The sequence below is a fragment of the Molothrus aeneus genome, chromosome 15 (assembly GCF_037042795.1).
Source record: "Molothrus aeneus isolate 106 chromosome 15, BPBGC_Maene_1.0, whole genome shotgun sequence".
In the NCBI taxonomy this organism is placed as follows: Eukaryota; Metazoa; Chordata; class Aves; order Passeriformes; family Icteridae; genus Molothrus; species Molothrus aeneus.
In genome coordinates, this window is record NC_089660.1 from 17,577,031 (window position 1) to 17,601,493 (window position 24,463).

At 44.0% G+C, this 24,463-nt stretch overlaps 1 protein-coding gene across 1 annotated transcript in view; it reads right to left on the bottom strand.

Moving 5' to 3' along the window:
• CTNNA1 (catenin alpha 1) overlaps positions 1 to 24,463 on the bottom strand; it is a 117,218-nt gene that overhangs the window by 74,610 nt on the left and 18,145 nt on the right. The window contains exons 3-7 of the mRNA XM_066559851.1: positions 23,745 to 23,940; positions 16,915 to 17,081; positions 15,987 to 16,106; positions 13,931 to 14,197; positions 10,760 to 10,963 (exon numbers count right to left, since the gene is read on the bottom strand). Of these exons, the coding sequence (XP_066415948.1) occupies positions 10,760 to 10,963; positions 13,931 to 14,197; positions 15,987 to 16,106; positions 16,915 to 17,081; positions 23,745 to 23,940 (954 nt within the window). The remainder of the gene's footprint in view (positions 1 to 10,759; positions 10,964 to 13,930; positions 14,198 to 15,986; positions 16,107 to 16,914; positions 17,082 to 23,744; positions 23,941 to 24,463) is intronic.

The following is a 24,463-nucleotide window of genomic DNA, read 5'->3' on the forward strand; positions in this document are numbered from 1 at the left end:
TGCCTCTAAGGAAATTCACAATTTGGCATTTAAGGGGAACAGTATCAAGTGATATGGCTGCAGTCTTATTTTGTATTTGACATAAGAGCTCTCCAGTCACCTTCTTCCCCCAAAATGACTCAATAAAGAGTCCTCAAAGGAGAGGTTCAAAGGCACAGTAGGGAAGAGGAAGCCAGCCCACATCCCACATTCCTCCCTACACAATGCAGGAGGCTGAGTGCTGAGGGGGAGATACACACACAAACCCTTTGAAAAGGGGGAAATGAGACTGAAGCCACAGATGCAGAAGCCACCTGGGCAGTATCAGGCAGCCAGTTGCTCAACCTCTAAGCAAGCAGAATTAATTGCATTAATTCTGGGGTTTAGTCAAGAGAACTTAAATAAAAATAATGCATACTTAAAAACAGTGTAGAGTATTGGGTTAAAAACCATGGGGACAGCATGTACAAGGAGGGATCTGACTTGGGCAGCACTGACATTCACAGCTGCAATTCATCTTCTGGGAAACCTGAAAGGAAAAACATCCATCAACTTCCAACACCAGATACAGGACAAAACGTGTGTGCTACAAACAAGTCCCAGGGTTATCTTCCTACTCAGCAAACGGGTGCTTTTTAAAGCATCACATACCAATGCTGCAGGTAATATCAGAAAAGAAAATAAACTAAAAAAAATAGCTGAAGTCTCAAGCACATAATGAGATTGTCTCAAAGAAATTGCTAAAGAATCTCCAGCACTCCTTAATATCTCTGTATGTATTTTAATTTGGGGAGAAATTTTGCAACAATATCCATATATCAAGACAACATGAAAAGAAATTTAATAGTATCAGGATTATTTGAAGTCTTGAACAGTTCAGGATAGTCAGTGCTCCAACTCCCCCAAACAGCCCCCGTGAGCAGCCTCACAGCCAAATCTTCATCTGTCATCATATTAAAGAAGGTGCCTGCCACACTTGCAGGTGGGAACCTTACTCCAAAATTTCAATCAATCAAAGGCAACAAAAAAGTACTTTATGGTTTAGTTTAGTGGGTTTTTTTAAGGAATCCATCCTTTAAATACAAGGTCAAAATAAATTCCCTAAACCCCAGCAGATGAGAGGCAAGCTAGAAGGATGCTCTGGAGCAGTCATGGCACCCAGGACTGATGCACCTGCATCCCCAAGATGCTCCTCATCCCTGTCCAGTCACTCCCCACACACTCCCATGTCACCCACACTTCCTGTGCCTCACAGACTTCACTCTCAAGATACCACTCCTACAAAGCTGAACTCAACCAAGAACCTTCTGTTTTCAGAGCCTTTCCCCCCAGAGAAGCAGCAGGCTTCATTTCCCCAGATCACTCTGCAGGTTTCAGACAGTAACTGATAACGTCAATTCACATTATCATATTCAGCAAACCACAGCTGACAGCACCTCAGGCATATCAAAGAGATTCTGAGCTGAGAAGCAATTTTTCTCTTCTGGCCACATATGGCAGCAGTGGAGCACCCAATGAATGGCAAAAGCCTTGTTTCTTGACAGACAGAGGTTACAGAACACAGTGGAGTCAACACTCCACGAGTGGCTGCACATCCCACAATATTTGCATTCACTTTGACACACACAATAAAGAAAAACACCCTCCATTTGTGGAAGGCACAGGTAGTTGTGAAAGCCAGCACAGAACCATCTGGGTTTGATTCTTCACTACCTATTGCTAATTTTGCACATGCCCTGGTTTTCCCTTTGTGGCTCAATGCCAGAGCTTTTTTTTAATTGCTGCTGAGAAAAATGCACCTTTTAGCCCACCTCTGCAAGGCAGCTCCTGGCCTGACAGCCTCTGGCTTTGCTGCTCTTATTGTAAGGAAACTACTCTTCTAGAATGCCTGTTCAGCAAAAATAATTTGTGAGTATCCAGTCTCCAAAGTCAAGAAGTGTTTTCAGATAGCCTGAGCAGGTTTTTAACCCCATACACAAGCTGGCTCTGCTGCTTCCCCTCTAACTCCCATCCCTCCTGCTAAAGCAATGTGTCCCTGTGTAGGCCAGGAGGAAGCCAAAGTTCTCTCCTCTATTTCAACAGCTTTTCAAGACACAGCTTAAGCCTCATCCTTTTCTCAGACATGAGAAGGATTAAGTCACTCTTTTGCCTCTATTTAAATTCCAGAGGGCTGCCACTATTTGGATAAGCCACAAATGCTAATTATTCTGTATTGATTCTGTAGACTTTCTGGGACAAAGGAGGTCTGAAGCTCCAGGACACATTAAGAGCATTACAGAACATCAGCTTTCTTACACAGGATAAAACAGGTTAAGCAAGAGCAGAGTCTGGATAATAAACACTACATCCAGAAGAGAATATCTCAGTTTCCATCAAGACCTCTAATGCTTGCAGCAAGAGCTATAAAAAAGATGAAGAGGTACTGGAAAGCAAAAAAAATGAAAGAGCACAGCAGGTTTTGCATGTCATGGAGCACTGGAGAGGAGACAAGTGTACCACACAGCCACAGGGACAGATGTGTACATGGACAGTGACTGTTCCCCTTCTCTCCCTTCACTATCTCCTGAATCCCATCCTGCAGATGGAACTTAATCCAGAGTTTGTATTAGATCAAGGCAAAAGAAAAAGGAGAAGTTGAGGACTTGAGAATCAAGGATGTCATTGCAATACAAGAGCTGTGGTATTCCAGCTTTGTAATAATTCCATCATGCCCTTCCTCCAACGAGAGGAATTGAAAAGCCCAGTTGTGTGTGTAATACTTCTGCACACTGAGAGCATGATCCTGCTGGAGGCTAAAAGACTGTTTATCCACAGATCAGCAGTCACTGTGCAAACTTACATACTCCATTCCATCCATACTCCTCGACTTTGACTTTGAGAGACTACTAAAGTATCACCAAATGGAGTTGCATTAGGGGTGACTACATATTTGATCTTATGTAGACAGATAAAGTTCAAATATTTTCCTACAAAACAGGAGAATTCAAATGAATTAAGCCATAAACCACAATATTAAGGCAGAATCCATGCACAGCATTAGTGTATTTATGTAAAACCACTTAGAGTTCAAGGAAAGTAAAACACTGCAAAATGCCAAGCTCCATATCACAAACAAGGGTGTACATTTTTATTGCAGGTTTTCCCTGCATCAATCTTAAATGTTATTTGATCAATATGAGATTAAGAAAGGTTGAGGTTTATAATGCATTATCAGAAGATCAGAATGTGTTAACATTGTAGATGGACACATGCCTGACAAGAAAGGAAAACCCAGGTGTTTCACCAACACAAATGCAAAGGGTGAGGGGGGGAAAGGAGGGACCAGGTAGGATGGAAGCCTTCACTGCCACTCAGAGTATCCACAGGACTCAATTCCTGCTCAGAGCCAGCACTAGAGCTCAGCTCTGCTGCACAGCTGCCTGCAGTGAGCACTGTAAGTGAGGGCAGCCACCTTCCTTCTTTTACATACATTAAGAGTCTGTAACAGAAATGCTGCAAAGCGTGGAAAGGCTGCAAGGGTGAGTTCTGCTGTACAAGGCAGTTCAGAACAAGTCCCAGCTGCTGTCAAATCTATTCAATTTAAGAGAGTTCTCACTGGCAGCTCTGCACCAAACAAGCAGCAAAGGCTGAAGGCAGTGGATGGAGCACAGCAGTGATTTAAGACTTCAAGAGACTCCTAGGCTCCTACTGCAATCAGACCTGAGGTGTGAGTGCTGGGCTTTGCTGGGATTCTCTCAGGAGGCACTCAGCCAGCCATATGCTTCTTTAAGAGATGCATCTGCACAGCACAAAAACTGTCTTGGGTCTGGAAAAGCATCCAGGACTTGCAAGCTGTGCCACTGGCATCAGTGGCTGCACTGGCCTGTGCTCCCACCCACGGCACACAGCTGGAGCCCAGGTGTGCTGCCCTCCCTCCCCTCTAGGGCTGGGCATCCCAAGTTGTTTGGGGTCTCTAAACCAGCAATTCCACATCAACATTGGGACAAGCTCAGGGAAACCACTGGGGGTGACAGGGAGGACTCTGAAGACCTTCAAAACCCAAGGTGTACAGAACTTGGCATGAGCTGGACTCTTAAGAACTTCTCTTAAATCCCATAAGTGCTTTTATTACTCCTAAGAAACAGAAGGTGCCAGAACATCTCCTGAAAACCCCACACTAAGTCCCAAACCAGGATGGTGTTGGAAGAATACCTGGAAGCTTGATTCCATAGCCCAAAAATGCCTGACTGACACAGTGTGAAGTTCTCACCATCTTCATCTGGCTTCACTCCAATGATGCTGAAATATTTACTCTATGGCAGCCTATAAGCATTAAACTTAAAACTCCTATCACTTCAGAAATGTTCTGTTTTTAAAAGCAGCATTTTTGTCAAAGCAATAATGTCTATGGAAATTAGGGCCCAGCATAACAGCACAGCTCTCTACTGAGCAGCAAAGTCCATGACAGGAAAACCCATCCAGGCTTTCTAACCACATCCATCACGCCAGCATTCAGGCATCTTAAACTGACAAACAATATTAAAAAAGAAAGTGCAGATTATCTCAAGGCAGAATTTTTATCAGCATCTTTATCATCAACACAGATCAGTGTGCCATTTTAATTCACATCTATTCCCACAGAAACAGATGCTTTCATTAAAAGGGCTATGCAAGAGCCCTTTCAGTATACAGATACTTGCTATAAATGAATTTCAGAGTCATGTGAAAATTCACGTCCCTTCCCAAGCTTGGATCCTTGATAGGAATACAAAGCTGTGGATCAACATTACTAATAGGCAAATTCATCATGAAAACACATCTCCATTCTGTAAATTGCAAGTGTGTCAGGAGTAGAAATATCCTTTGCTGGTAGTTCTGAAGACAAATGATTTCTCCCAGCAGATATTGAATAGATAAGCCAGGCACTTTCCTGCCCAATCACTTTCCAAGCATCAGAGATGTTCAGAGAAGCTTAGGAAAGAAAAGCAAAATAGTACAATTAAGGTTGAGCAAACAGCACTTGTGTGGAGCACTACACTCCCCTAAATGCACTGAACACAGACACAAGGGTGCAAACCAAGCACTTAACAAATTATGGGTCCACCAGGTCCAAATCCAGCAGTGTTGGGACCTTCTCTGGAGACCCCAAGATCCAAACCATGCTGGCCTGCCAGAGTTCCCTGGCAGAGCAGGGCCACAGCCTGGGCTCAACCACCCCCCTCACCTTGAATTTGTGCCATTCCAGCACAGGTCAGGTTAAAATCTAAAACAGAAACACAACCCCCACCCCAACCAGACCCTGCTGTGGTGCTCAAGCACTTGAAGCCAAAGAGAAGATGGAAACCAGGGAAAATAAAAAGCCATCCTGAAGTGATGTGTGCCTGGAATGCCTGCTCTGAACCAGCTCCCAATGGCTTTTCTCCATTTGCTGCCAAGCACCTCTAATGCAATCCAGACAGTCAAGGACACAGTCAGAATGTTAATATGAAAGCATTAAAATTCCCATTGAAATGGGACCTGTCAGGCTATTTTATGTAACATGATTTATCGTTTCCAAATGTAGTAACAAGGGATTTTATTGTACAAGAGCATGTGGTACACAATGGGGCTCCGGGTCCGCATTCCGCACTCGCCAAACTACAATTCCTGACAATGTTTCTGCTGGTACATGGCTGAGTTACTGGTGTGTGCATGAAAGGGGAGCTGAATGCATTAGAAATTGATGGGGTACAGAAGAGACTGAAAATGAGAGCTCTCTGCACTTCCTTGTGCATACTGAACAGCGCCAGACACCTCTGACCACTGCTGGCCCATGGAAAGGAGCCCAGCTGCCCCCAGCCCTCAGGGCTCCTGCACCAGGCAGTAAAAATGGACTGTCAAAAGCTGAAAGAAGGTTTTATTTCCAGTCTTACACATCAGTCAGGTAACTGATGTCTTCTGCAAGTTCAGGGCACACTGAGAGCACACTGGAAACTGCTGGTTACACTTCCAGGGCATGGCCTGTGCTTTCCACCCTGCTAAACCCCAAACCCCTTCAAAGCCCGGCCTCAAAGGCACCAAATCCAGCACTTACCATGTGTAACAACAGAGCTGACAGCCAGGCAAGCTGCCCAAGTCCTGTGCTAATGACACCCAGAGGGCTACAGCACAGAGCACATACCTGTCACAACCAAGTTTGTGGATTCCTGTGCCAGTGACACATTTTCTTTCTAAAATAGAGAAATTTTTCAGCTGTCAGCCCACTGGGCATTTTTTAATGCTTTTCAGTAGTTTAGATATCCATGTAGTTTCTATTAGAGTTATGTTAACTTTGAAGCAGAGCTGAGTAGCACAGAACAGAAAAGCAGAGATGTTGGCTGTACCTACAGTGGGAGAGGAATCTCACGAACTGCCAGTTTATCCAAAGGCAATGCCAAGATAAACTGGCAGCAGTGTCAAAAAATACACAGCTTCATCCTTTTTACTTGGAGCAAACTGCAACAGGTCAACATGCACCCACACAAGACCATGGAGTTAGACCCTAAAGACTGTTTCCATTGTATTTTCTGATATTTCTTACTAACTTCTTCATTGATTGCACTATTAATTTTAACATCATTCAGTTCGATGCTTTGCTTTGCCCTCTTGCCCTGCCTAAGTCTGGAATCAATGCTCAACTAAACTCAAATATGCTTTGAAATTTCTTTGTTTAATTAATAAAATACACACCAAGAATGCCTGACTGCCACAGATCTGGGTACAAAGATCTGGGTCTTGCCATCTGTGAGTTACATTACAAACTTAGCTGCAACTGAGGTGGTGAATTTACTGCATTCCAGGCAGTTGATCCCAGAACCAAGACCTAGGACTACTCTGCTTTCACAAAGCTACTCAGAATCAATAATGAATTTAGGCCTTCCCCTCCCAGCTCTGCCATTCAGCACCAGCAGCAAGAATCAAGCTTCCTCCAAGTAATAAAACCTAAATGCAAATAGGCATCCATGCTATTTCAATCCAGGAGGGATCTGCAATGCAAGTTTAAAAAGGGAAACTATTTTCTGTTGAAATTGTGAGAAGTAAGCAAAAGCCATAATGGAAAACAGCTCTCCCCAGGCGAACTGGGAGAGGAGGGGGAAAAGCCAGAGAATCAGATGCTACAATTAAGGGATGAACAGTTGGGATTTCAAAGAATGTAGCTTATAAACCAAGAGGCCGGGTCATGAAGTGGCCGATGACATTCGGTGGATGCAGGTAATGAGAGCACCTCTCACCATCCACAGAAACAGACTCCTGCCATTTTCAAGAGCAGTCCAGAAGGTCAGAAGTGCCTGAGCTGCAGACTGCCAACACTGGGGGAATACTTGGCATAAAATAAATTAAACAGCTCCCTTGCTCCTATCCTTCTGCTTGCAGGACCCACCTACTGACCACTGTCTTACACAATGCTGGCCTTAATGTATAAGATTTAGTCTGACCAAGCTGCTCTTGAAAATGGCAAGAGAAGTTGTACTAGATGAAAAAGGAAATCATACACACACCAATCTATGAAAAAGGGGATTCAAACTTCTGTAACAAACTACTGAAAAAGCAAATCTTGCCCTTCTTTTAAGGGCATAATCACAGGATTCATCACCTTGCCAGCAGATGCAGTGGGGGTCAAGAGATCCTACAATTCAGTTTATTGCCAAAACCCGTTATTCAGCTAAAAACTTCTGCCACACTCCATAACACAGCTGCCAATGCTTCCAGACCTTCAAGGACAGGCACAGAGAAACAGTTAAACTCTGGGTCCAAAACACTAAACTTTGAGTTATAAACTGTCTAGAAAAGTCTTGTTATTGCCAGAGATCAGAAAGAAAGCCCAAAAGCTAGAGGAAGTCACCGAAGAGAAGGCATTTAAAGTTAAAAAGGAAATCTGTCTCAAGACAGCCCTGTGCTTCAGCCTTTCCAGTCTATTCCTCATCCAATCTTCTCTGAATTTTTACACTTGGCCAATAAATACCTCTTACTCTAGCACTTGGATAGGATTTACGATGCACTGCAAGTGCTGTGCAATTAACAGATTTAATGCCCAATTCGCTTCCTCCTTCAAAGGGAGACTGGAGGAAAGCATCCCAGGAGCTGTGGGTATATCATACATATACATGAAATGACATTTCCTCTGCCACTACTTTAAGTCAGCACATCCCTACTCTTCCTGCAGATGTATCAAACCATTTTCACTGTTTAGATTCCCAACTATTAGTCATTCTTCAGCTTAATCACAGAGGGGTTTACAGTATGGATTTTTACACACCATCCCACATTTTCACCATAATTTATCAATTGCTTTTTCCACTCCATTTCACTGAATTTCTAATCTCATTTCCCCAACTACACTGTCTACAATCATAACATAACAGTGACTTTAAAAAATGCAGTATGCTCCACTAATTTCACAATGTGCCAAAGGAGATAACAGAGGGAATACATTCTTCCCATCTCAGCATGATTACTTTAACTTGCCTATCAGAGACAAAAGCACATGGCTGAGGAGGACAGGCATTGCTGTGAGAGGAAGTCAAAGCTCTGCACTCTCACATGGCTATCTGACCAACTTTCAATGAGACAAATGCCACCAACTCCTCCATGCAAGACCGAGCATTTACCTCTTGCACATGTTTAATTACCCTTTGGTGGCTGCTCCATTCGGAATCGTGCTGACAGGGCTCCATCCAATCCAGCAGCACATTTGAGGGATTATTGCTGATGCTTCACAGACTCATAAAACACCCTGCTCAAAGGAGTTTTGAGTGGCACAACTTCATGCTTTGCTTCCCAGCTGCAGTCTGAAGTTCTACAAAATGTCAATGCTGAGCACAAGCTACTTTCACAAGCAATTAAGACAGACTACATGAATACCTAGCTCAGCCCGCAGGCTACATCAGACTTGCCTTTCAGTTTTGTTCAATTACTTTGCCCTTCTCTTTGGTAAACAGAAATCCTTGTTTTCCTTTCTCTCTACCACACACTGCATCTGTTCTCCAAAATCCACTACCCCAACCCACACATGGCAGCCCCTGGACCAGTTTTGCTCTATGCTGAAATCACTTTGGCCAAAAGATTTGAAGGTAAAGTATCTAATGCAGCAAGGTTCCTAAATAAGTGTTACTGTCTAAAAAAAGTATTTCTGAACTCAGTTGCACCTCAAACAAGTTCAAAAGCATAAATAAGACCTCAAGTCCCCCAATAAAGATTTCTTCAGACAATTTTACTTGCCACAGCATTACAAGCCACTAAGTTTGCTTAAGTTGTTGCCACTTCTGCAACTTTATTTGTGAAATCAGCTTTAACAGTATTGAAGTTAAACAATTATATATAGTCTCATCTATAATCTTATGATATCCTGATCTCACCTCTCAACACATCAAGTTCTTCAGCTTAAAACCCACTGGAACAAGAGCAAAGGGGCAGTGGAGGGGAAGGAAGTCCAATATTTCACCATGATGCCCTCAAATGCAGAAGCTCATTCGCATGACATGACACTTACTCCAACTGTGGAAACACTCAGGCTTCAGACACTGTGTGCACATTCAGTGCCTAAACACTGGAAAAGAACTGCTCCAAGCCCAATATTTACACCAAACTGCTCTCAGATTTTTTACTACATTTTTAACTTCATACATCACTTCTACTCAAACCGAGTAGCAACAATAATCAACTTGATTCTGACAATTCATGCTTTCAGCCACAAAGATGAGACAGTTAAAGTTTTCAAGAGACAACAGAAGTGAAGTAGAACTTTTTGCATAAGCCCAGTTACCTTATGTAAACTGAAGTTTGAATTTCTCTACAAAACAATGTCAACAGTCATAAAAGAGAAATAGAAGTAGTACCAAGGGATTAACACTTTATGATGATAACACTTGTTTGGAAGACTGGAGATCAGTTTTAAGGTAAGTATCACTGGTGATTTAAGAAGGTTTCATCCCACCTCATGACAAACCTTTCAGGACCACTTGTTATTGCTCAAATTCTGTTTGGGACAGAATAGAATTCACAGAATCCAGGTTCGAAGAGACCTTCAAGATCATCAAGTCCAACCCAGCCCCAACACCTCAACTAAACCCTGGCACCCAGTGCCACATCCAGGCTTTGTAAAACACATCCAGGGATGGTGACTCCACCACCTCCCTGGGCAGGCCATTCCAGAACTTTATCACTCTTTCTGTGAAAAACTTTTTCCTAATATCCAACCTGAACTTCCCTTGACTCAGTTTAAGACCGTGTCCTCTGGTTCTGTCAGTGCTGCCTGGAGAAAGAGACCAACACCACCTGACTACAACCACCTTTCAGGAAGTTGTGGAGTGTGATAAGGCCACCCCTGAGTCTCGTTTTCTCCAGGCTAAACACCCCCAAGCTCCCTCAGTGGTTTCCTCACAGGGTTTGTGCTCCCAGCCCCTCTGCAGCCTTGTTGTCTCCTCTGGATGTGCTCGAGCATCTCAACATCCTTCCCAAACTGAGGGGCCAGAACTGGACACAGCACTCAGGGTGTGCCCTCACCAGTACCAAGTACAGCAGAACAAACCAGCTTTGAGGGACATGGCTTTAATTCCATCTTTTAGCTGACCCTATGGAGTTACAGTCCCAAAGGGAGCCAGTTGCCCATGCACACAGAGTTTCAATTCTGTATTTTTAGCTGACCCCATGGAGTTACACCCCCAAAGGGAGCCCGCAGAGCAGGGTACTGACATTGCCCATGCACTCAGAGTTTCAATTCCATGTTTTAACTGACCCCATGGAGTTACACCCCCGAAGGGAGCCCGCAGAGCAGGGTACTCACGTTGCCCATGTACTCGGAGAGCAGGTCCTGCAGGGCCTGGCGCACGGCGTTGCACTCGGCCACGATGCGCTCGCGGCGGTCGTCGCGCGTGCAGGACGAGTCGGCCATCAGGGCTGCCCCGCTGATGATGCTCTCCAGCCTCTCCTCCAGGGACGGCCGGAACCGCTCCTCGCTGAACGTCGAGGGGTCCACGATGATTTGTTTCTAGAAAAAGTTCTGCAAATCAGTCACCAGCCCAAGTGATGCCTTAGGATTCAGCTTTTATATTTTTCAAATCCTGTAGTGCTTTAGTGTATAACTCTTAAATTCCTTATACAGTGTTAGCTACTGTCTTCACATTTTGGTCAGACAATTCCTCTCTGGGCCTGAACCTCAAAGACATCTCACTGTCTCAGGCCACAAGAGATGTAAATAACAGTGAATTGGCAAGGGGGGCAAACTTGGAGTAAATTACTTCGCGACCTGAAACTGTAATTGGAGGATTAACCCCTGATATGTAAATGCACCAAACTTAAAATTTCCTGAAAAATTCATGACCATCATCCATCTTGGGTGCAACCGCTCTCTGAGGATTTTGACTGCCCAAGGTGTATCTATTGAAGGCCTTCAATAAATACCCACTTTTATTCTCTTAATCTTGTCTAGCCTCTGTTCTAGATAGCCACTCTAAGGCATCAAAGCAGTGTATTACTGTTAAGTCATGCACACAACCAACACTTAGAGCAACCCCCTGATCAGGCATTAAGAGGCAAACAACACTATTTTGGCACTGAGGAGGATTTTCATGAGTAGTTCTGCAAAATTACTAAGAGGTTTCCCAGCAGATTATATTGCTACTCATTTCTTGTGCTGCTTTGACAGCTAAACAAAACTTGGCCATAGGAAGCCTTGTTACATGAATGGCAAAAATCAAATGTGCCAGCAAAAATAAGGTTCAAAGTACAGAACTCTTCCTAATGACATGTCAATCTGGACAGGCCTTCACTAGTTAACTTGTCAGATATAATTATCCCATCATGAACAAGAAAACAAACATCCAAAATTAGCTCTATATATTGTGTTCTGTTGCCCTACTTTGCAGTCTTTTCTCTTCAGTGTTAAGCAGGTAAATACAACTGTGTTCTCGAAAATTCTCCAAGTGAAACATCAACAAAGGTTGCAAACCACACAGAAATCAATTTCTTCATGGCAGAAAATTACCACAGGTTTCTCTTGCCAGAGTGTTAGCAAGCACAGTTCATACCAAGAGACTCAGGGCTGAAGCAGCAGCATTGATGCATCTGCTCTCAAGGGGCTAACACCACCACCCATGGAAGCTCCCCAGGAAGAAACTGCACAGTATTTATCACCTTTGAGTCCTTTCAGGTGATTTGTTTAAACAGGTCTGTAATTTAATAAAGAAAAATAATTTGGCCATTTCATGGTCTGGTTGGTTGTTTAGGGTTAGCCTCGGTTATTTCAGGGGCAGAATTTTTTAATTCTAAAAGAAGATCCAAAGCTTTTTGAAATGGGAAATTTTTCAGCCAGTTTGTGTTCAAACTAACCTCAGCAGCCAGGTCACAACCACCTCCTTCTGCCAGCCAGCACATTTCATGTCCCTACAGAGTAACCACGCAGCCATCACAGCAGGATGAGAACATGGCATGTGCTCTCCAATACATTCCCTCCTCCTCCTTCCTGAAACTTTTAGCCATTGGCTAATACAATGGTAGTGTGCTACCACTCCAGAACTGCACCACCAAAAAAGAGATAACAATCGGTTTGTTATCGTCTGGTAGCCATTTCATATTTTACCGTCACTGACGTATCCGAGGGCATGTGTGCTCAAAGCCTCTATTACAGGAGTGTAATAACACTCAAGCAGTAGCAGGAAATGAAGTGCAAGGATAACATCTGCCAAGAACCTCAACACATTTGTTTTGTCAGCCTCCTTTGGCAGGGATGAGACAAAGCTATCGTGAAGCTGGCTTGCTGATCAGGCACTGCTGCTATTAGAGAGCCTCACAAAGTGGAATTAAAAGCTCAAAAAGCTTCATGGGAACTGCAACACTCAAAAAGTAGTCTGCAGCTGTATATTGGAGAGTTTATGTAGTAAAATAGGGTTATTTATCAGAAATCCCATTAGATGGCTTGAGCTGTACAAGCCATTCCACCAACTTGCACTGAATTGCTTCTTCACTGCCAGCCCCTGACATGGTGCTGCTGCTGCAGGGCTGCCTTCCCCTCCCACAAGCACCTGTGAGAACCTGCAGCCTGTCGGGGCTAACCTGAGGCACGCTTTGAAGGCTTACTGAGCATCTGATGGACTTTCAGAAAGGCAAACTCAAAACTGAAATCAGTCACAAAGATCAAGACTGCCATGACATCCTCTTGTTACTCAAGAGATCACAGGGAAAGGCTTCCCATCAAACACAGGGAGAACTCAATCAGAACTTTACCCTGGCAAAATACACATGGCAGAAAGGAAGGAACAAGAGTGGTAAGAGCAAAAAGGAGAAAGTGAGCAAAATCTGGCAAACCCACAACTATTAAATGCCTTTTCAGTGATGGCTTTGCAATATTAAATATAGTTCTAGAGTAAGTTAGTGTTACAGTGTTTAAAATTCAGAGGCTGAATCAGGTAGACACCGAATCCTGGCTTCAAAAGGAAAGAGATCTCAGTAAAAATGCATGGCTGTCCTCAGCAACGTGCTGAATGCAAGATAAAGAACATGACAGATCAGTACAACCTATCAGTATGAAATGACTTCATTTCCAACCAAAAATCATATTAAAACTTCCCACTTCATGTTCCTCTCAAGAGGTAGTTTCAGCAATCCCAAATATATGATTCACTTCTAATAAATCACTTCTGTCACCTCCAAGAATACATTACATAAATATATTATGAAATAATCAATTTCAAACAAACCATCTAATGTAGCAGTAGGTTGCTATTTCAGAGCTAGTTTAGCTTGACAGCCTTCCATCACCAAGAACCACACATGTAACTTTCTATATTCCATCAACCCTAGTTTGGAAAACGGCTTTTTTAAAAAAGCCTACTTTGCCTACAACTTGCCGCACTTCAGTAGAAAATGATCTTCCAGGCAATATCAATAAAAGCAAGCTGCGGCTAACAGAGCAGGTGAAGGAACAGGAGGGGTCTTCCCCAGCAAGGCTCCAACTCACATCGAAGTTGTTGAGGGCGTAGGCCAGCTCTCCGCCCCCGCCCTGCTGCTGGGCGGCGTCGTCCGAGGCGGTGGCCTGGGCGGCGTTGGAGATGCCGCTGACCGCCTGCTGCAGCTGCTTGTAGATCAGGTCCCTGTTGGCCTTGTAGGCAGCCACGTCGGGGTGCTGCAGGCAGGCCTGGGACGCCGTGTACAGGATGGGCACGTTCTTCTGCAGGATTCCTCTGGCTGCCGCCATCTGATCGCGGTGACCCACATCTTTCAGCTCCTGTTAGGAAAATTAAAGGGGAAAAAAGCATTTGAGAGCATTGCCCACATTCAATATCCATGCACTGTCTCCCCGCATCTTCAAAGGACAGGCAGGTTCTTTGCCTCAAATCTGCTCAAATTGCCTGCTGAGTATTCCTATCCTTAAGGGCTCAACTAATTGCAAAACACGACAGCTTCATAAAGCCAAAAAACAACACCACCGCAGGGCGATTCACAACACCACAATTCAAAATCTGACGTTGGATTTTTGTTCCTCTGCAGCATTGGACCGGCATTTTAGAAGCTGTCCTGTCTTGCACTTGCAGATGAGAAGCAAGATCATCTTTAATTTAAACACCCAGGCTCACAACCAGAATGTTTTCTTTAATCACACCTAGAAGATGGCATTTACGCTCCTCAAGAGACTCAGGTACTTAATTTCAGAAGAACAAATATATCATCTCATTCAACTTCTTGTTCACCTCCAATGAGACTAAATTAATCCAATGACTATAATTACCACTAATTCAAGATTAGTGAGCAAGTCCATAAGTCTTTTCCCAAACACTCTGTGCTGTAATTCTCTAAAGCACCATCACCTCTGTTTTGGAACAGAGCACCATGATCAGATAAAGCCTCTGAGTCCAGCACAAGCAGTAAGTTTATAAAAGGAGGAACAACCACAGTTATTAGCAGCAGCACCATCTCAAAATTACCTCTTAAATCTAACAAAGAGGCAGTGAAAATGAAGACAAGGACTGCCTTTCTGAGAAAAGGGAAAAAAATTCTGTCAGACTCTCTAAAATGAATGGGCAATAGGTGACCTCTGTAAGGTACACACTGAGCTGGGAGGGCACTCCAAGCAGGCACAGAGATTTACAGATTTTGTACAACCACTTCCCATAGTATGGAACAATCCATCACAAGGCAGTTTTAGAGCATTTATTGCATTGCCATCACAACCCTACTCCCACTTACTACAATCAGATTTGAGATACATAACCAACTGGCAATCTCTTTTTGACTGTATCCAGCTTATTTTCTAAGACAAATCTGTGCAAAAAAACCCAAGCAGTGTCAGAGGTGCATAAGCAGTTTTGGTTTGTACATATCTACAGAACAAAGAGGCAAAAAATGCTCTAAAAGAATTATGCTATTTCTGATAACTTAAACTGCCCACACCTCTGTTTTCTTCTGAAAACTTAACTACTCAAGAATGAGTCACACCAGTGCTGTTGAACAAAACAAATTTCACGCAATTTAAGGCTAAGCACAAGCTATCCAAACACAGAACATACCCACAACAAACAGGAATTTCAACCCCTCCTCCAATGGACATTTCAGTGCAAGACCAGTGAGCAGCATCACTCACTTCCTCAGGAAGCTGTAGCTGTGCCCAGCCATGGCTTTTGCTCCCTGTGCACATGGACATGTTCAGTCCATCTGCAAGAACCACAACAGCAACAGGGTCTAGTGGAGAGTGGCCCAGGACTGGGACACATCTCAGCTCCTGTCCTCAAGTGCAGCTCTTGGGCAGCAGCATGCCATTAAAGCACTAAAACACCGACATTTACAAATGCTACTATGAACAAATTCCATGAGAAGCAGCACCCTACAGCCAAGCACATTTTCCTTGCTTACCAGGCAAGCTCTCACAGTTCCTTAGCATGGCAGAGCATAATATAAAGTACTCAGCAATTATGTAAAAAAATAAAGTATTAACAGAACAGGCACTTTCTAAGAGCAGCAAGGTATTTTGGAAAAGAAAAGCAAGAATTAATATACAGAAGACAATGGCCACACTATACCTGTTGCCTTTTGGCTGCCATGATGTTAAGCTTGTCCACTTCTGGTTTGAGGGCTTTGTACTGGATACCCAAATCCTGCTCTGTGCCAGCATTTCTTAGTTTCAAGATACCATCTTCCACCTAAAAGAATATATATTCACGTATTTTTCCAAGCAATACAGTCCACAGGTCAGCAGGTAGTTCAGAATGTATTTCATGGCAGTCAGAGAAAGCAATCTTCCTCTGCCCTCTGTTATTTTTTCAAAAGAGACACTTTAAAGGCTAATAGGATACAGGTGCTTAGCTACTATTTCATAGTCAGCAGCTACCAGAGACAGTCAAGTACACACATCTGAAAGAGCATGAAGGAGTCAAGGGCCCTGGCAGGGCCATAGCAGTGGCCAAAGGGCACAAGGAGAGTCCTCAAGGCTCGTTTGCAAAGGAAGACCCAGTGCCCAATGTCATTTCACTTCAAATTCTGCACAAACCACTCACCCACCCTGTTGCCCATGGGAAGGAAAGGCTTCCTCAAACAGTAGTCCACTTTCATTTTTATTTAGCTTGCTGAAGCTACTCATCCCTAGCAGCTGCAAAGGAGTACTGGTATTAAGAAAGCCAAATTCTGTAAGATGAAAGGGCTGGCTCTCACCTGCAGCTGCAGACCAGGGCTCAGATAGTTTTTGTACTAGAAGTTCAGAACAGAGTGCAGCTCAATGTCAAAAGCTACTGACAGTGAGTATAAAAGTGAGTGACACACGCCCACTGCACACATTCTGCTGAGAGCAAAAACCCCCAGACCCTCCCCACATTCTGCTGAGAGGGAAAACCCCCAGATCCCCCCACTGCAGAAGGAAGCTGCTGCCAGTGCAGGCCCCACGGGGTCACACACAGAGTGGGCACCTGGCAGAGCAGCCCTGATGTGCCAAACACAGCAGAGCCCCACACTTACAACTTTGAGCTGCACAAGCAGCTTGTAGACGTCGGCCATGTCAGCCAGGATGAGCAGGCGGGTGACGGCAGAGAGCAGGGCGCGCGCCGCACGCACCATGTTCCCGCGCTTCACCGACGAGCAGGGGTCATCTGCAAACTCCCCCGAGGCGCTCTTCATCAGGTCACCTGCATGGGGGGACAGCAGGGGCTGCCTTCAGCATCACATCAGCCACGGGAAAGGTTCCTAAGCCAACCTGAATCTCTAAAACAAAACCTTTGTGACATATGGCTGACAGTTAATGCTGCGCGTGGCTACCTCTGCGTACAGCTACTGCATGGCATTGGGGTACAGGGGTTTGTGCAGAGGGGTTTGTGCAGGGAGGAAGGGCTGGGAAATCACACTTTGGTCCTTATTTCCATTTGTACAGGTGTTTCAGCATGCCAGAATTCTCTAGAGAGGTGAATTCAGCATGCCTTTGCAGGGCTGCAGTTATTTCCCAAGCTCCGATGCTTTCAAAGTCTGAGCAAAAGCTTTGATTTGTGTGCGTGTAGGAGTTAAGCAGAAAGCAGCAGAAAGCCCTGTAAACACACAGTGAGCTGCCACAGCTCCTGGGACCGTAAACAACTCGGAGCGATGACCTGGCTGGATATGCCCTGGTTGGAATTCAAAGCCAGGCAGCGCTTCGTAAAACACTTCAACATTTCATAGCCTGTGGGGCTGCATCTGCTGCAGGAGCAAAGAATTTGGGTTTCAGATGCTAACAATGCCATTGGTTAACTATGAAAAGCAAAGGCCACTTTGCGCAGCTAGAGCAATTCCTCCAGAAGGCATTCACAAAGCATGAAAGTAATGCCTGCATATAATCAGAGGAGTAAATTTTGGATTTCTCCCTCACTTTTTGGGCCAGCTTCCAGTACCACAGTTCCTACACAACAGTTAAGTTTTGGAATCCACATTGTTATCCTTGGATCTCTCTACATCTCAGAAACACTGAGAGAACAGCTAGGACTTAGTTTAGAAAATGGTAGGGCCTCAGGGTCAGGGATTTGCAGGCAGCAAGAGATGACCAGAAAGCAGATGCTAGGTGCTGTTTCAGAGGTTTCCCAAAAACCTGTATAAAAAAGTGTCCACGTGGCCAAATGCCAAAATAAAAATCGCCTGTCTCAGATGAGACTAAAAAACCTCCATCAGCGCTTGACAAGAGACAGCTGACAGTGAGTCCCATGGAGCCCCCCACACCAAACAGGGCAAGGGCTGCACCAAAATCTCTGCCTGATGCAGTCCCAGGAGGCTCCACTTATTTAAAATGCCAACAGCTGGAGAGCCTGGGGTTAACCATCCCCATACATAATATCTTCCCAGGAAGTTTTCCCCACCTAGGCACTCTACACCATCACAGCTAAATTCAGCCCAAGCACAGCTGCCAGCCTGCCCAAGCAACCCCACCAAGACACTCGACTTTGTTCAAATGCTCCCCCCTATCTAACACCCTTCCATCATCTTAAATAATACAACCAAGAGTGCCACATAACATTTTAAAATAAAAATATGCTACTTTTGTACTGGGACACAGCAAAAAAGCTTCTGTCCAAGTACAGGCCAGCTCTGAGTATCAACCCAAAGGTATCCCCTACCCAGCTCTGGGGAACACAACTCATTACTTTAACATGGGTTAAGAACTCCAGATTTCCAGGTGGGGGGAGAGATGATGTACCACCAATGCTGTGAGCTTCAAACAGCCAGGAGATTACAAAACCCAACACAGCTGACATTACCCTTTCTTTATTCCTTCTGGAACAGGCTAATAATAAAAGTCATCACCACAAGTATGAAATACATTGACAACCTCAGAATTTAAGGATGGGATTGATAGGCATGGAACATTATTTTTATCTATATTTACAAGAGCATGAAGCAACACAATAAAAGGGAATGGCTTCAAACAGAGTAGGGTTAGATGAGATATTGGGAAGGAATTCCTCCCTAGGAGGGTGGGCAGGCCCTGGCACAGGGTGCCCAGAGCAGCTGGGGCTGCCCCTGGATCCCTGGCAGTGCCCAAGGCCAGGCTGGACACTGGGGCTTGGGGCACCCTGGGATAGTGGAAGGTGTCCCTGCCATGGTAGGGGGTGGGACTAGATGGATTTAAGAGGTCCCTTCCAATCCAGGCCATTCTGTGATATGCCAGAACCAAAACAGAGTACAAATATTTCCTTCCTTATTTACTTATATATAAAATTTCCACATTTTCAATTCCCAAATTATTGTTTTCATTTATTTTCTATTTAAAACAACTTATTGAAGAGGCCACTTGCTTCACGTGAATCTCAGAAATTGCTAACAAAGTTAAAAGCCAAAATTATCCTCTACCCAGCTCTTAAATTGCAACCTTTCAAGCCAGTCCTAAAATAAAATGCTATTCCCTTTTATTTTAACATGAGATTTTTAAAGATTTAGTGAGTTTCAAACAGCTTGTCAGGGTGTCAAAAGATAACCAGCTTCCCAAAATTAAAAGCAGATTATATTTAAAGTCGTTGCATATATATACATTTCTGCCAATTAAAGGAAGCTGACTTTCAGACTTCTTTTATAAAGGGAAAGCACCCTGGGGTAGTTCTTTTAGCTGGATTCAAAGGGCAAGAGAGCACTCTGGCCTGGCCTCAATTTGCAGGTACTGCATAGGGTGTGCACATCAGCAGTTCCAGCACAATCTTCCCTTTTTCAACACTGAACACAGGTAACACAACCACTCTGGAAGAAGGATTTTAAGAGTTAAAGTAACACAGTGGAGAAGACTCCAACCATGAGACTCGGATTATAAAGCTGGTACAAATTCTTGCATGAGTAGCCTGTTTTTCCAATACAACCTTAGATCTTCATTAGATATTAGAAGGGAAAGAAAATAAAACAGAGTTGAGAAAAGAAGAGGCAACAGTAGCAATCCTGTGATCATGTCAATAAAGCATTAAGAATTCACTTAAATCTAATGGAACAAAGCCCATTTTAGAAATGGTCAGACTCCAATTCATCAAAAAGAAAATTCCCATTTTCTAGTCTCTTTCCCCCATGCCCATAGGGTTTGACAATACTTCCAGGCAGCACCATTAACCCTGCTCCCAGTGTGGAACAGGATGACCATGGACAGAACTTGCTCCACACCACAGCCAGGAGGGCACAGCAGCAGGCAGGACAGGCCAGGCAGGGACAGCCAGGACACACTGGCACTGCTGCTCCTCTGCCAAGCTGGACATGCCCACACATCACCTCCTACCCTTCAGCACTTCAGCTCAGAGCTGGCCCCAGGCTGCTTTGCCGGCAGCGCCACCAGGCCATTCCCTCCTGCTCACAGCACCCCCCACGCTTCCCCAGAGATCACCATTCCCCACCAAATGAAGGCAAGCAGGAAATCAGTTTCAAGTCTCTACTACTCTGGATACTGAAGTCCTATCTCACCAATAATGCCACCTTCAACACCCACCAGCAGGGTCACTGTAGGCTGTCCTGGCTTTCTGCTCTAAAGGATGAGGCCCCACACCACCTTTTGCCATATCAACACAGGAGTTGATACTTATGGCAACAAAAGCTTCTGATAATTCCTTAATCTTGCCTTTAATCAAATCCATATACTGCCTACAACACTTCTACAGTTTGCCAACAGCCACCTCAGAGCTCCCTCAGGTCATGGCTTTTCAAAGTGGCACACTCCTAAAGCTTTGTTGCAGGAAACCAACTGAACTCATTGTACCTTTCTAAGGAATTTAGCTCACTGGTCACAACAGAATTCTGAAGTTGAATTTTCCAAGAAGAATTCAGTATTTAACTTCAAGATGTTCCACAACTGGCCTCCTCCTGCTCCTTGGAAATCCTTAAGCCAGACATCCTCCATGATGTACAGTTGAAGAAACTGTTTTCCCCTTTCATAATTCATCTCACTGTTCAGTTTTGAAGAACCCTTCACTTAGAAGAACAAAGCAGAAGGACACAGAGCTGAATCAGTTGGTTCATTCCCCTGCATTTGCAACCTGACCCATCAAAACATTCATTCCTTCTCTTACCTCAAACCCTAAACACAGGCTTAGACTTTTCAATGTTAAGTGTTAATTTTTGGTCTGTTATGTAAAATTCCCATAGAAGTCACACAATAGGAGAGTCCAGTGAATTCCCTGGATGTCCATGATCACATGCAGATACAGAGACAGAGAGCTGTAGCCATCAGCATTCCAGGGAATCGGGAACAGCCTTGCCAGTCTGACCCAAAAGAAATCTCCCTCTTGAGCCCAGTTTGGAAGCTGCCTCAGTGCCAAGCACCTGGGTAAGGGACTGGCTGAAGCTCCAAAACACCTTCCAACAGCACCAGAGGAGCTGGCCAGGACCAGTGCTGCACCTTCTGTTACCCAGCAAACCTCTGATGGCAGAAATGCCTTGAACAAACACTACAGCAATGCCAAAATTCAAGATGTTCACATCAAATGCTTTCCAAATACTAAGCCTTTTCAATAACCACAGCAGGATCTATTCTGAAAAATACTTTGATTCCTTATCTCCACTTTTCTGCTCAAAACCTTAAAAAGTTTCATTACTTTATAAGGAATCAAAAGTACAAAGCTTTAAAGGGCCAAGAATCTTACTGTAAGATATTTCATTAACTTGCTTGCTGTAATTTATTCTTCCATTGTAAAAAACAAGAAGACTTTGAAGATCCACTTACATTGATTTAGTAGGCAGCCATGCTATTACTCATTCAAAATAGCTCTTTTCAGTTCTTTGTTTTTACCCCCAACAAATGGGATTTTATGAACAAGCATGCTCACTAAAATCATGTACTCTCTCAATCTTCTGCTTGCTAGGCTAAAAAAATTTTTTTTAAATTTTTTTCTGATGAGACAAGTTATCTATTGCCCTAATCATCTTCATAATCCCTGTCTACATTCATTCATCTTTTTTTATTATGGTAACTAAACCACTCCCTACTCTAAATAGAGGCATTATTAATGCTATTTTCCTGTCCTCCACTGAAGATTAATTGTGCTCTATATCCATAATCCCACTGCCAGCTCATCATCACCCTACTGCTGACCACAACACCCAAATTCTCCTCTCCACTCATGCCCCTGTTGCAAAAGATTTGCTGAGCACATGTACAGGCTTTGCGTCCCACTTTCTTTGTTTCTCCAGTTCACAAATTCAACTGGTCTGACACAGTATGGGGAGGCTCCTGAGGTGCACAGAGTGTACACAACCACATGCCTTGGGAGGCTGTATCTCCCTGCTGTTACTAGCCCTGCTGAGAACTGCAATCCTCCTGGGCACTGGCAGCAATAACCCTTCCCTCTGTTCTAGCTCATTTTTCACCACTTGCTTCTCCTTTCCTCAAAGGCTGGTTTGACTTTTAATTTCCTCACCAAGAGCTGCTCTGCTAACCCTGGCCAAACACTGGCCCCGTGATGGGGCACAGCTCTGACCCTGGGTTGTGTTACAATGGTGTCCCCACAGAGCATGGTGGGCACCACCTGTGCCCAGGAGATTCACTGCAGTTTGACCACCCACCAGCCTGAGGAAACAGGGACAGCCACCCCTTCGACACCAGAATCCACACAAGCTGCTAACAGCAAAAAGGGAGGAAGAAGTGAAGCAACATTAAGAGGGGAAGTTATTTCACTCCAGCACCTCTCAGTTATGAGCTTCACCGTCCTCTGTCAAAGCCAACAGAGCAGGAAGGTTTTGGCATCAAGCCTATGTGTAGTCTCAGAATCAAGAAGGAGCCAAGAAACATGGGAAAGGGTCATCTGGAAGGTTTTTTATCAGTCTCTTCTTCCCCCCAGCCCCTCACTGCAGTATTCAGCTACAACTCCAGCTCAGGGAAGTTCTCAATCCCAAGGGCTGAGTAGAGCTCACTCTCTCACCAGCACCACTGAGCCATTTGGAGGCACCCACAGATGAGCACTAACTCAAATGAGCAGCAGTCGAGCACCAACAATTAAAGCTTGGAGTCAAAGGGGGCTCTCCTGCTGTTTGTTGTTGTTAAATTAAGCCAACTCAATTAGCCCTTTATATTGCAGCCTTCTTACCTTGATCTTTTCTTTGGTCTATCAGCCAGGCTCATCCAGAACTTAGAACCATTTCCAACTAATATTTCACCACTCTGCAACTTCAGCTACAAACAAGTAATTAATGCTAATGAGTTTTCCCCTTTTTGCAGCAGCAGCCGTCACCATTAATACCAGTTGACTGGGTTTCACTGAAGCATAGAAAAGACTCATGACTGGAAGAATGATAAATGATTTATGAGCAACAATATTTACTAGTGCATATTTTAGAGTAAGTCAGTTCCATAGGCTTTTCTTGCAGGTCTGCTCCAAGAAAGTAAAAAAGAAAATTATAAAAATCAACATTAGATGTGAGGAAGGAAGCCTGGAATATTTAATCAAGGTCTTCACATTCTGTTTGGTGTTGTTTACGCTTTACATATTCAAGAAACACATCTCTGTTGAGTCAACACTTGGCTCTTCCTCCTACAGTGCTGGTCTGTATACAGTCAGATATTGAAGAAGTTATTGACATATTTCAGATGTAGTCCCATAAAATTCAGAGCTGCAGGGAGCACATTCGCTTTTGAGCCTAAACTGAGTTTTTAAATGCTCTTCAAAGAATTAGCCCTTCTGCTTCTCTTCTTAATCTCTGCTTGGGCCATCCAATTTCCAGACCTGTCCAGTTACATTACTGCTCAGGCAAGCTGAGAACCCACAAGTTGAGAGGCACAGTCATTAGAAAGAGCAGCAAAGGAAAATGAGAATGGTTCCACTTGCTCTGAAGAGCCCCAGTTTGAGAGGCCACCAGATCCACACTCTTACCTTGCTTGCGAACATCTTCCACAGCTGCCACCAGCTCCTCCTTCAGGAACTGGCTCTCCTTTGCAATTTTGTCTCCTTTCTCCAGGAAATTCTCTGTTGCTTGTTCAACTGAAGCAGCCAAGACATGAGCCTTTTTAGAACGGCCTCGCTTTTTATTGGAGGGGCCCTTGTTGCTGGTGTTAACCAGTGTGGTTACCTAAAGGAATACATGGAAGGGAAAAAACCCAACATCAAATTTAATGTTTAGCCATTTTATAGTAAGGCCACATGTATTTTTTTTCTAGACAGTGTATTGCTAATACCTGCACTATTGCCAGCTCCAAAAGTTATCCTAATGACTGTTTTTCACATTTAAACACTACCATGCTTCTTGATTCTTTAGATGAGCAAAATAAATGCAACTAAACAGCTCAAAGATTTCTCTTACCAGCAGCACTCCTCAAAAGTTGATTTTAAGAATGGAGATCTATTTGTGTTTTTGATAAACTGCAGTCTCAGTAACAGGCCAGAGCTCTTTGGCACAACATAAAAGAAACCAAGGTGGGGATAATTAGTTTGGGTTAACTCTCCAGTCATAAGAGATCCCAGACAAGATTGAAGTCTGTGCCAGTAGAAATGTAGAGACACAGTATCTTTTCAGTCCAAACAGTGCTATAGCCAAGGGGCTGAATGCAGAGCAAAGGACTTGGTAGAGCTCATTATTTCCCTAAAAAAAAAAA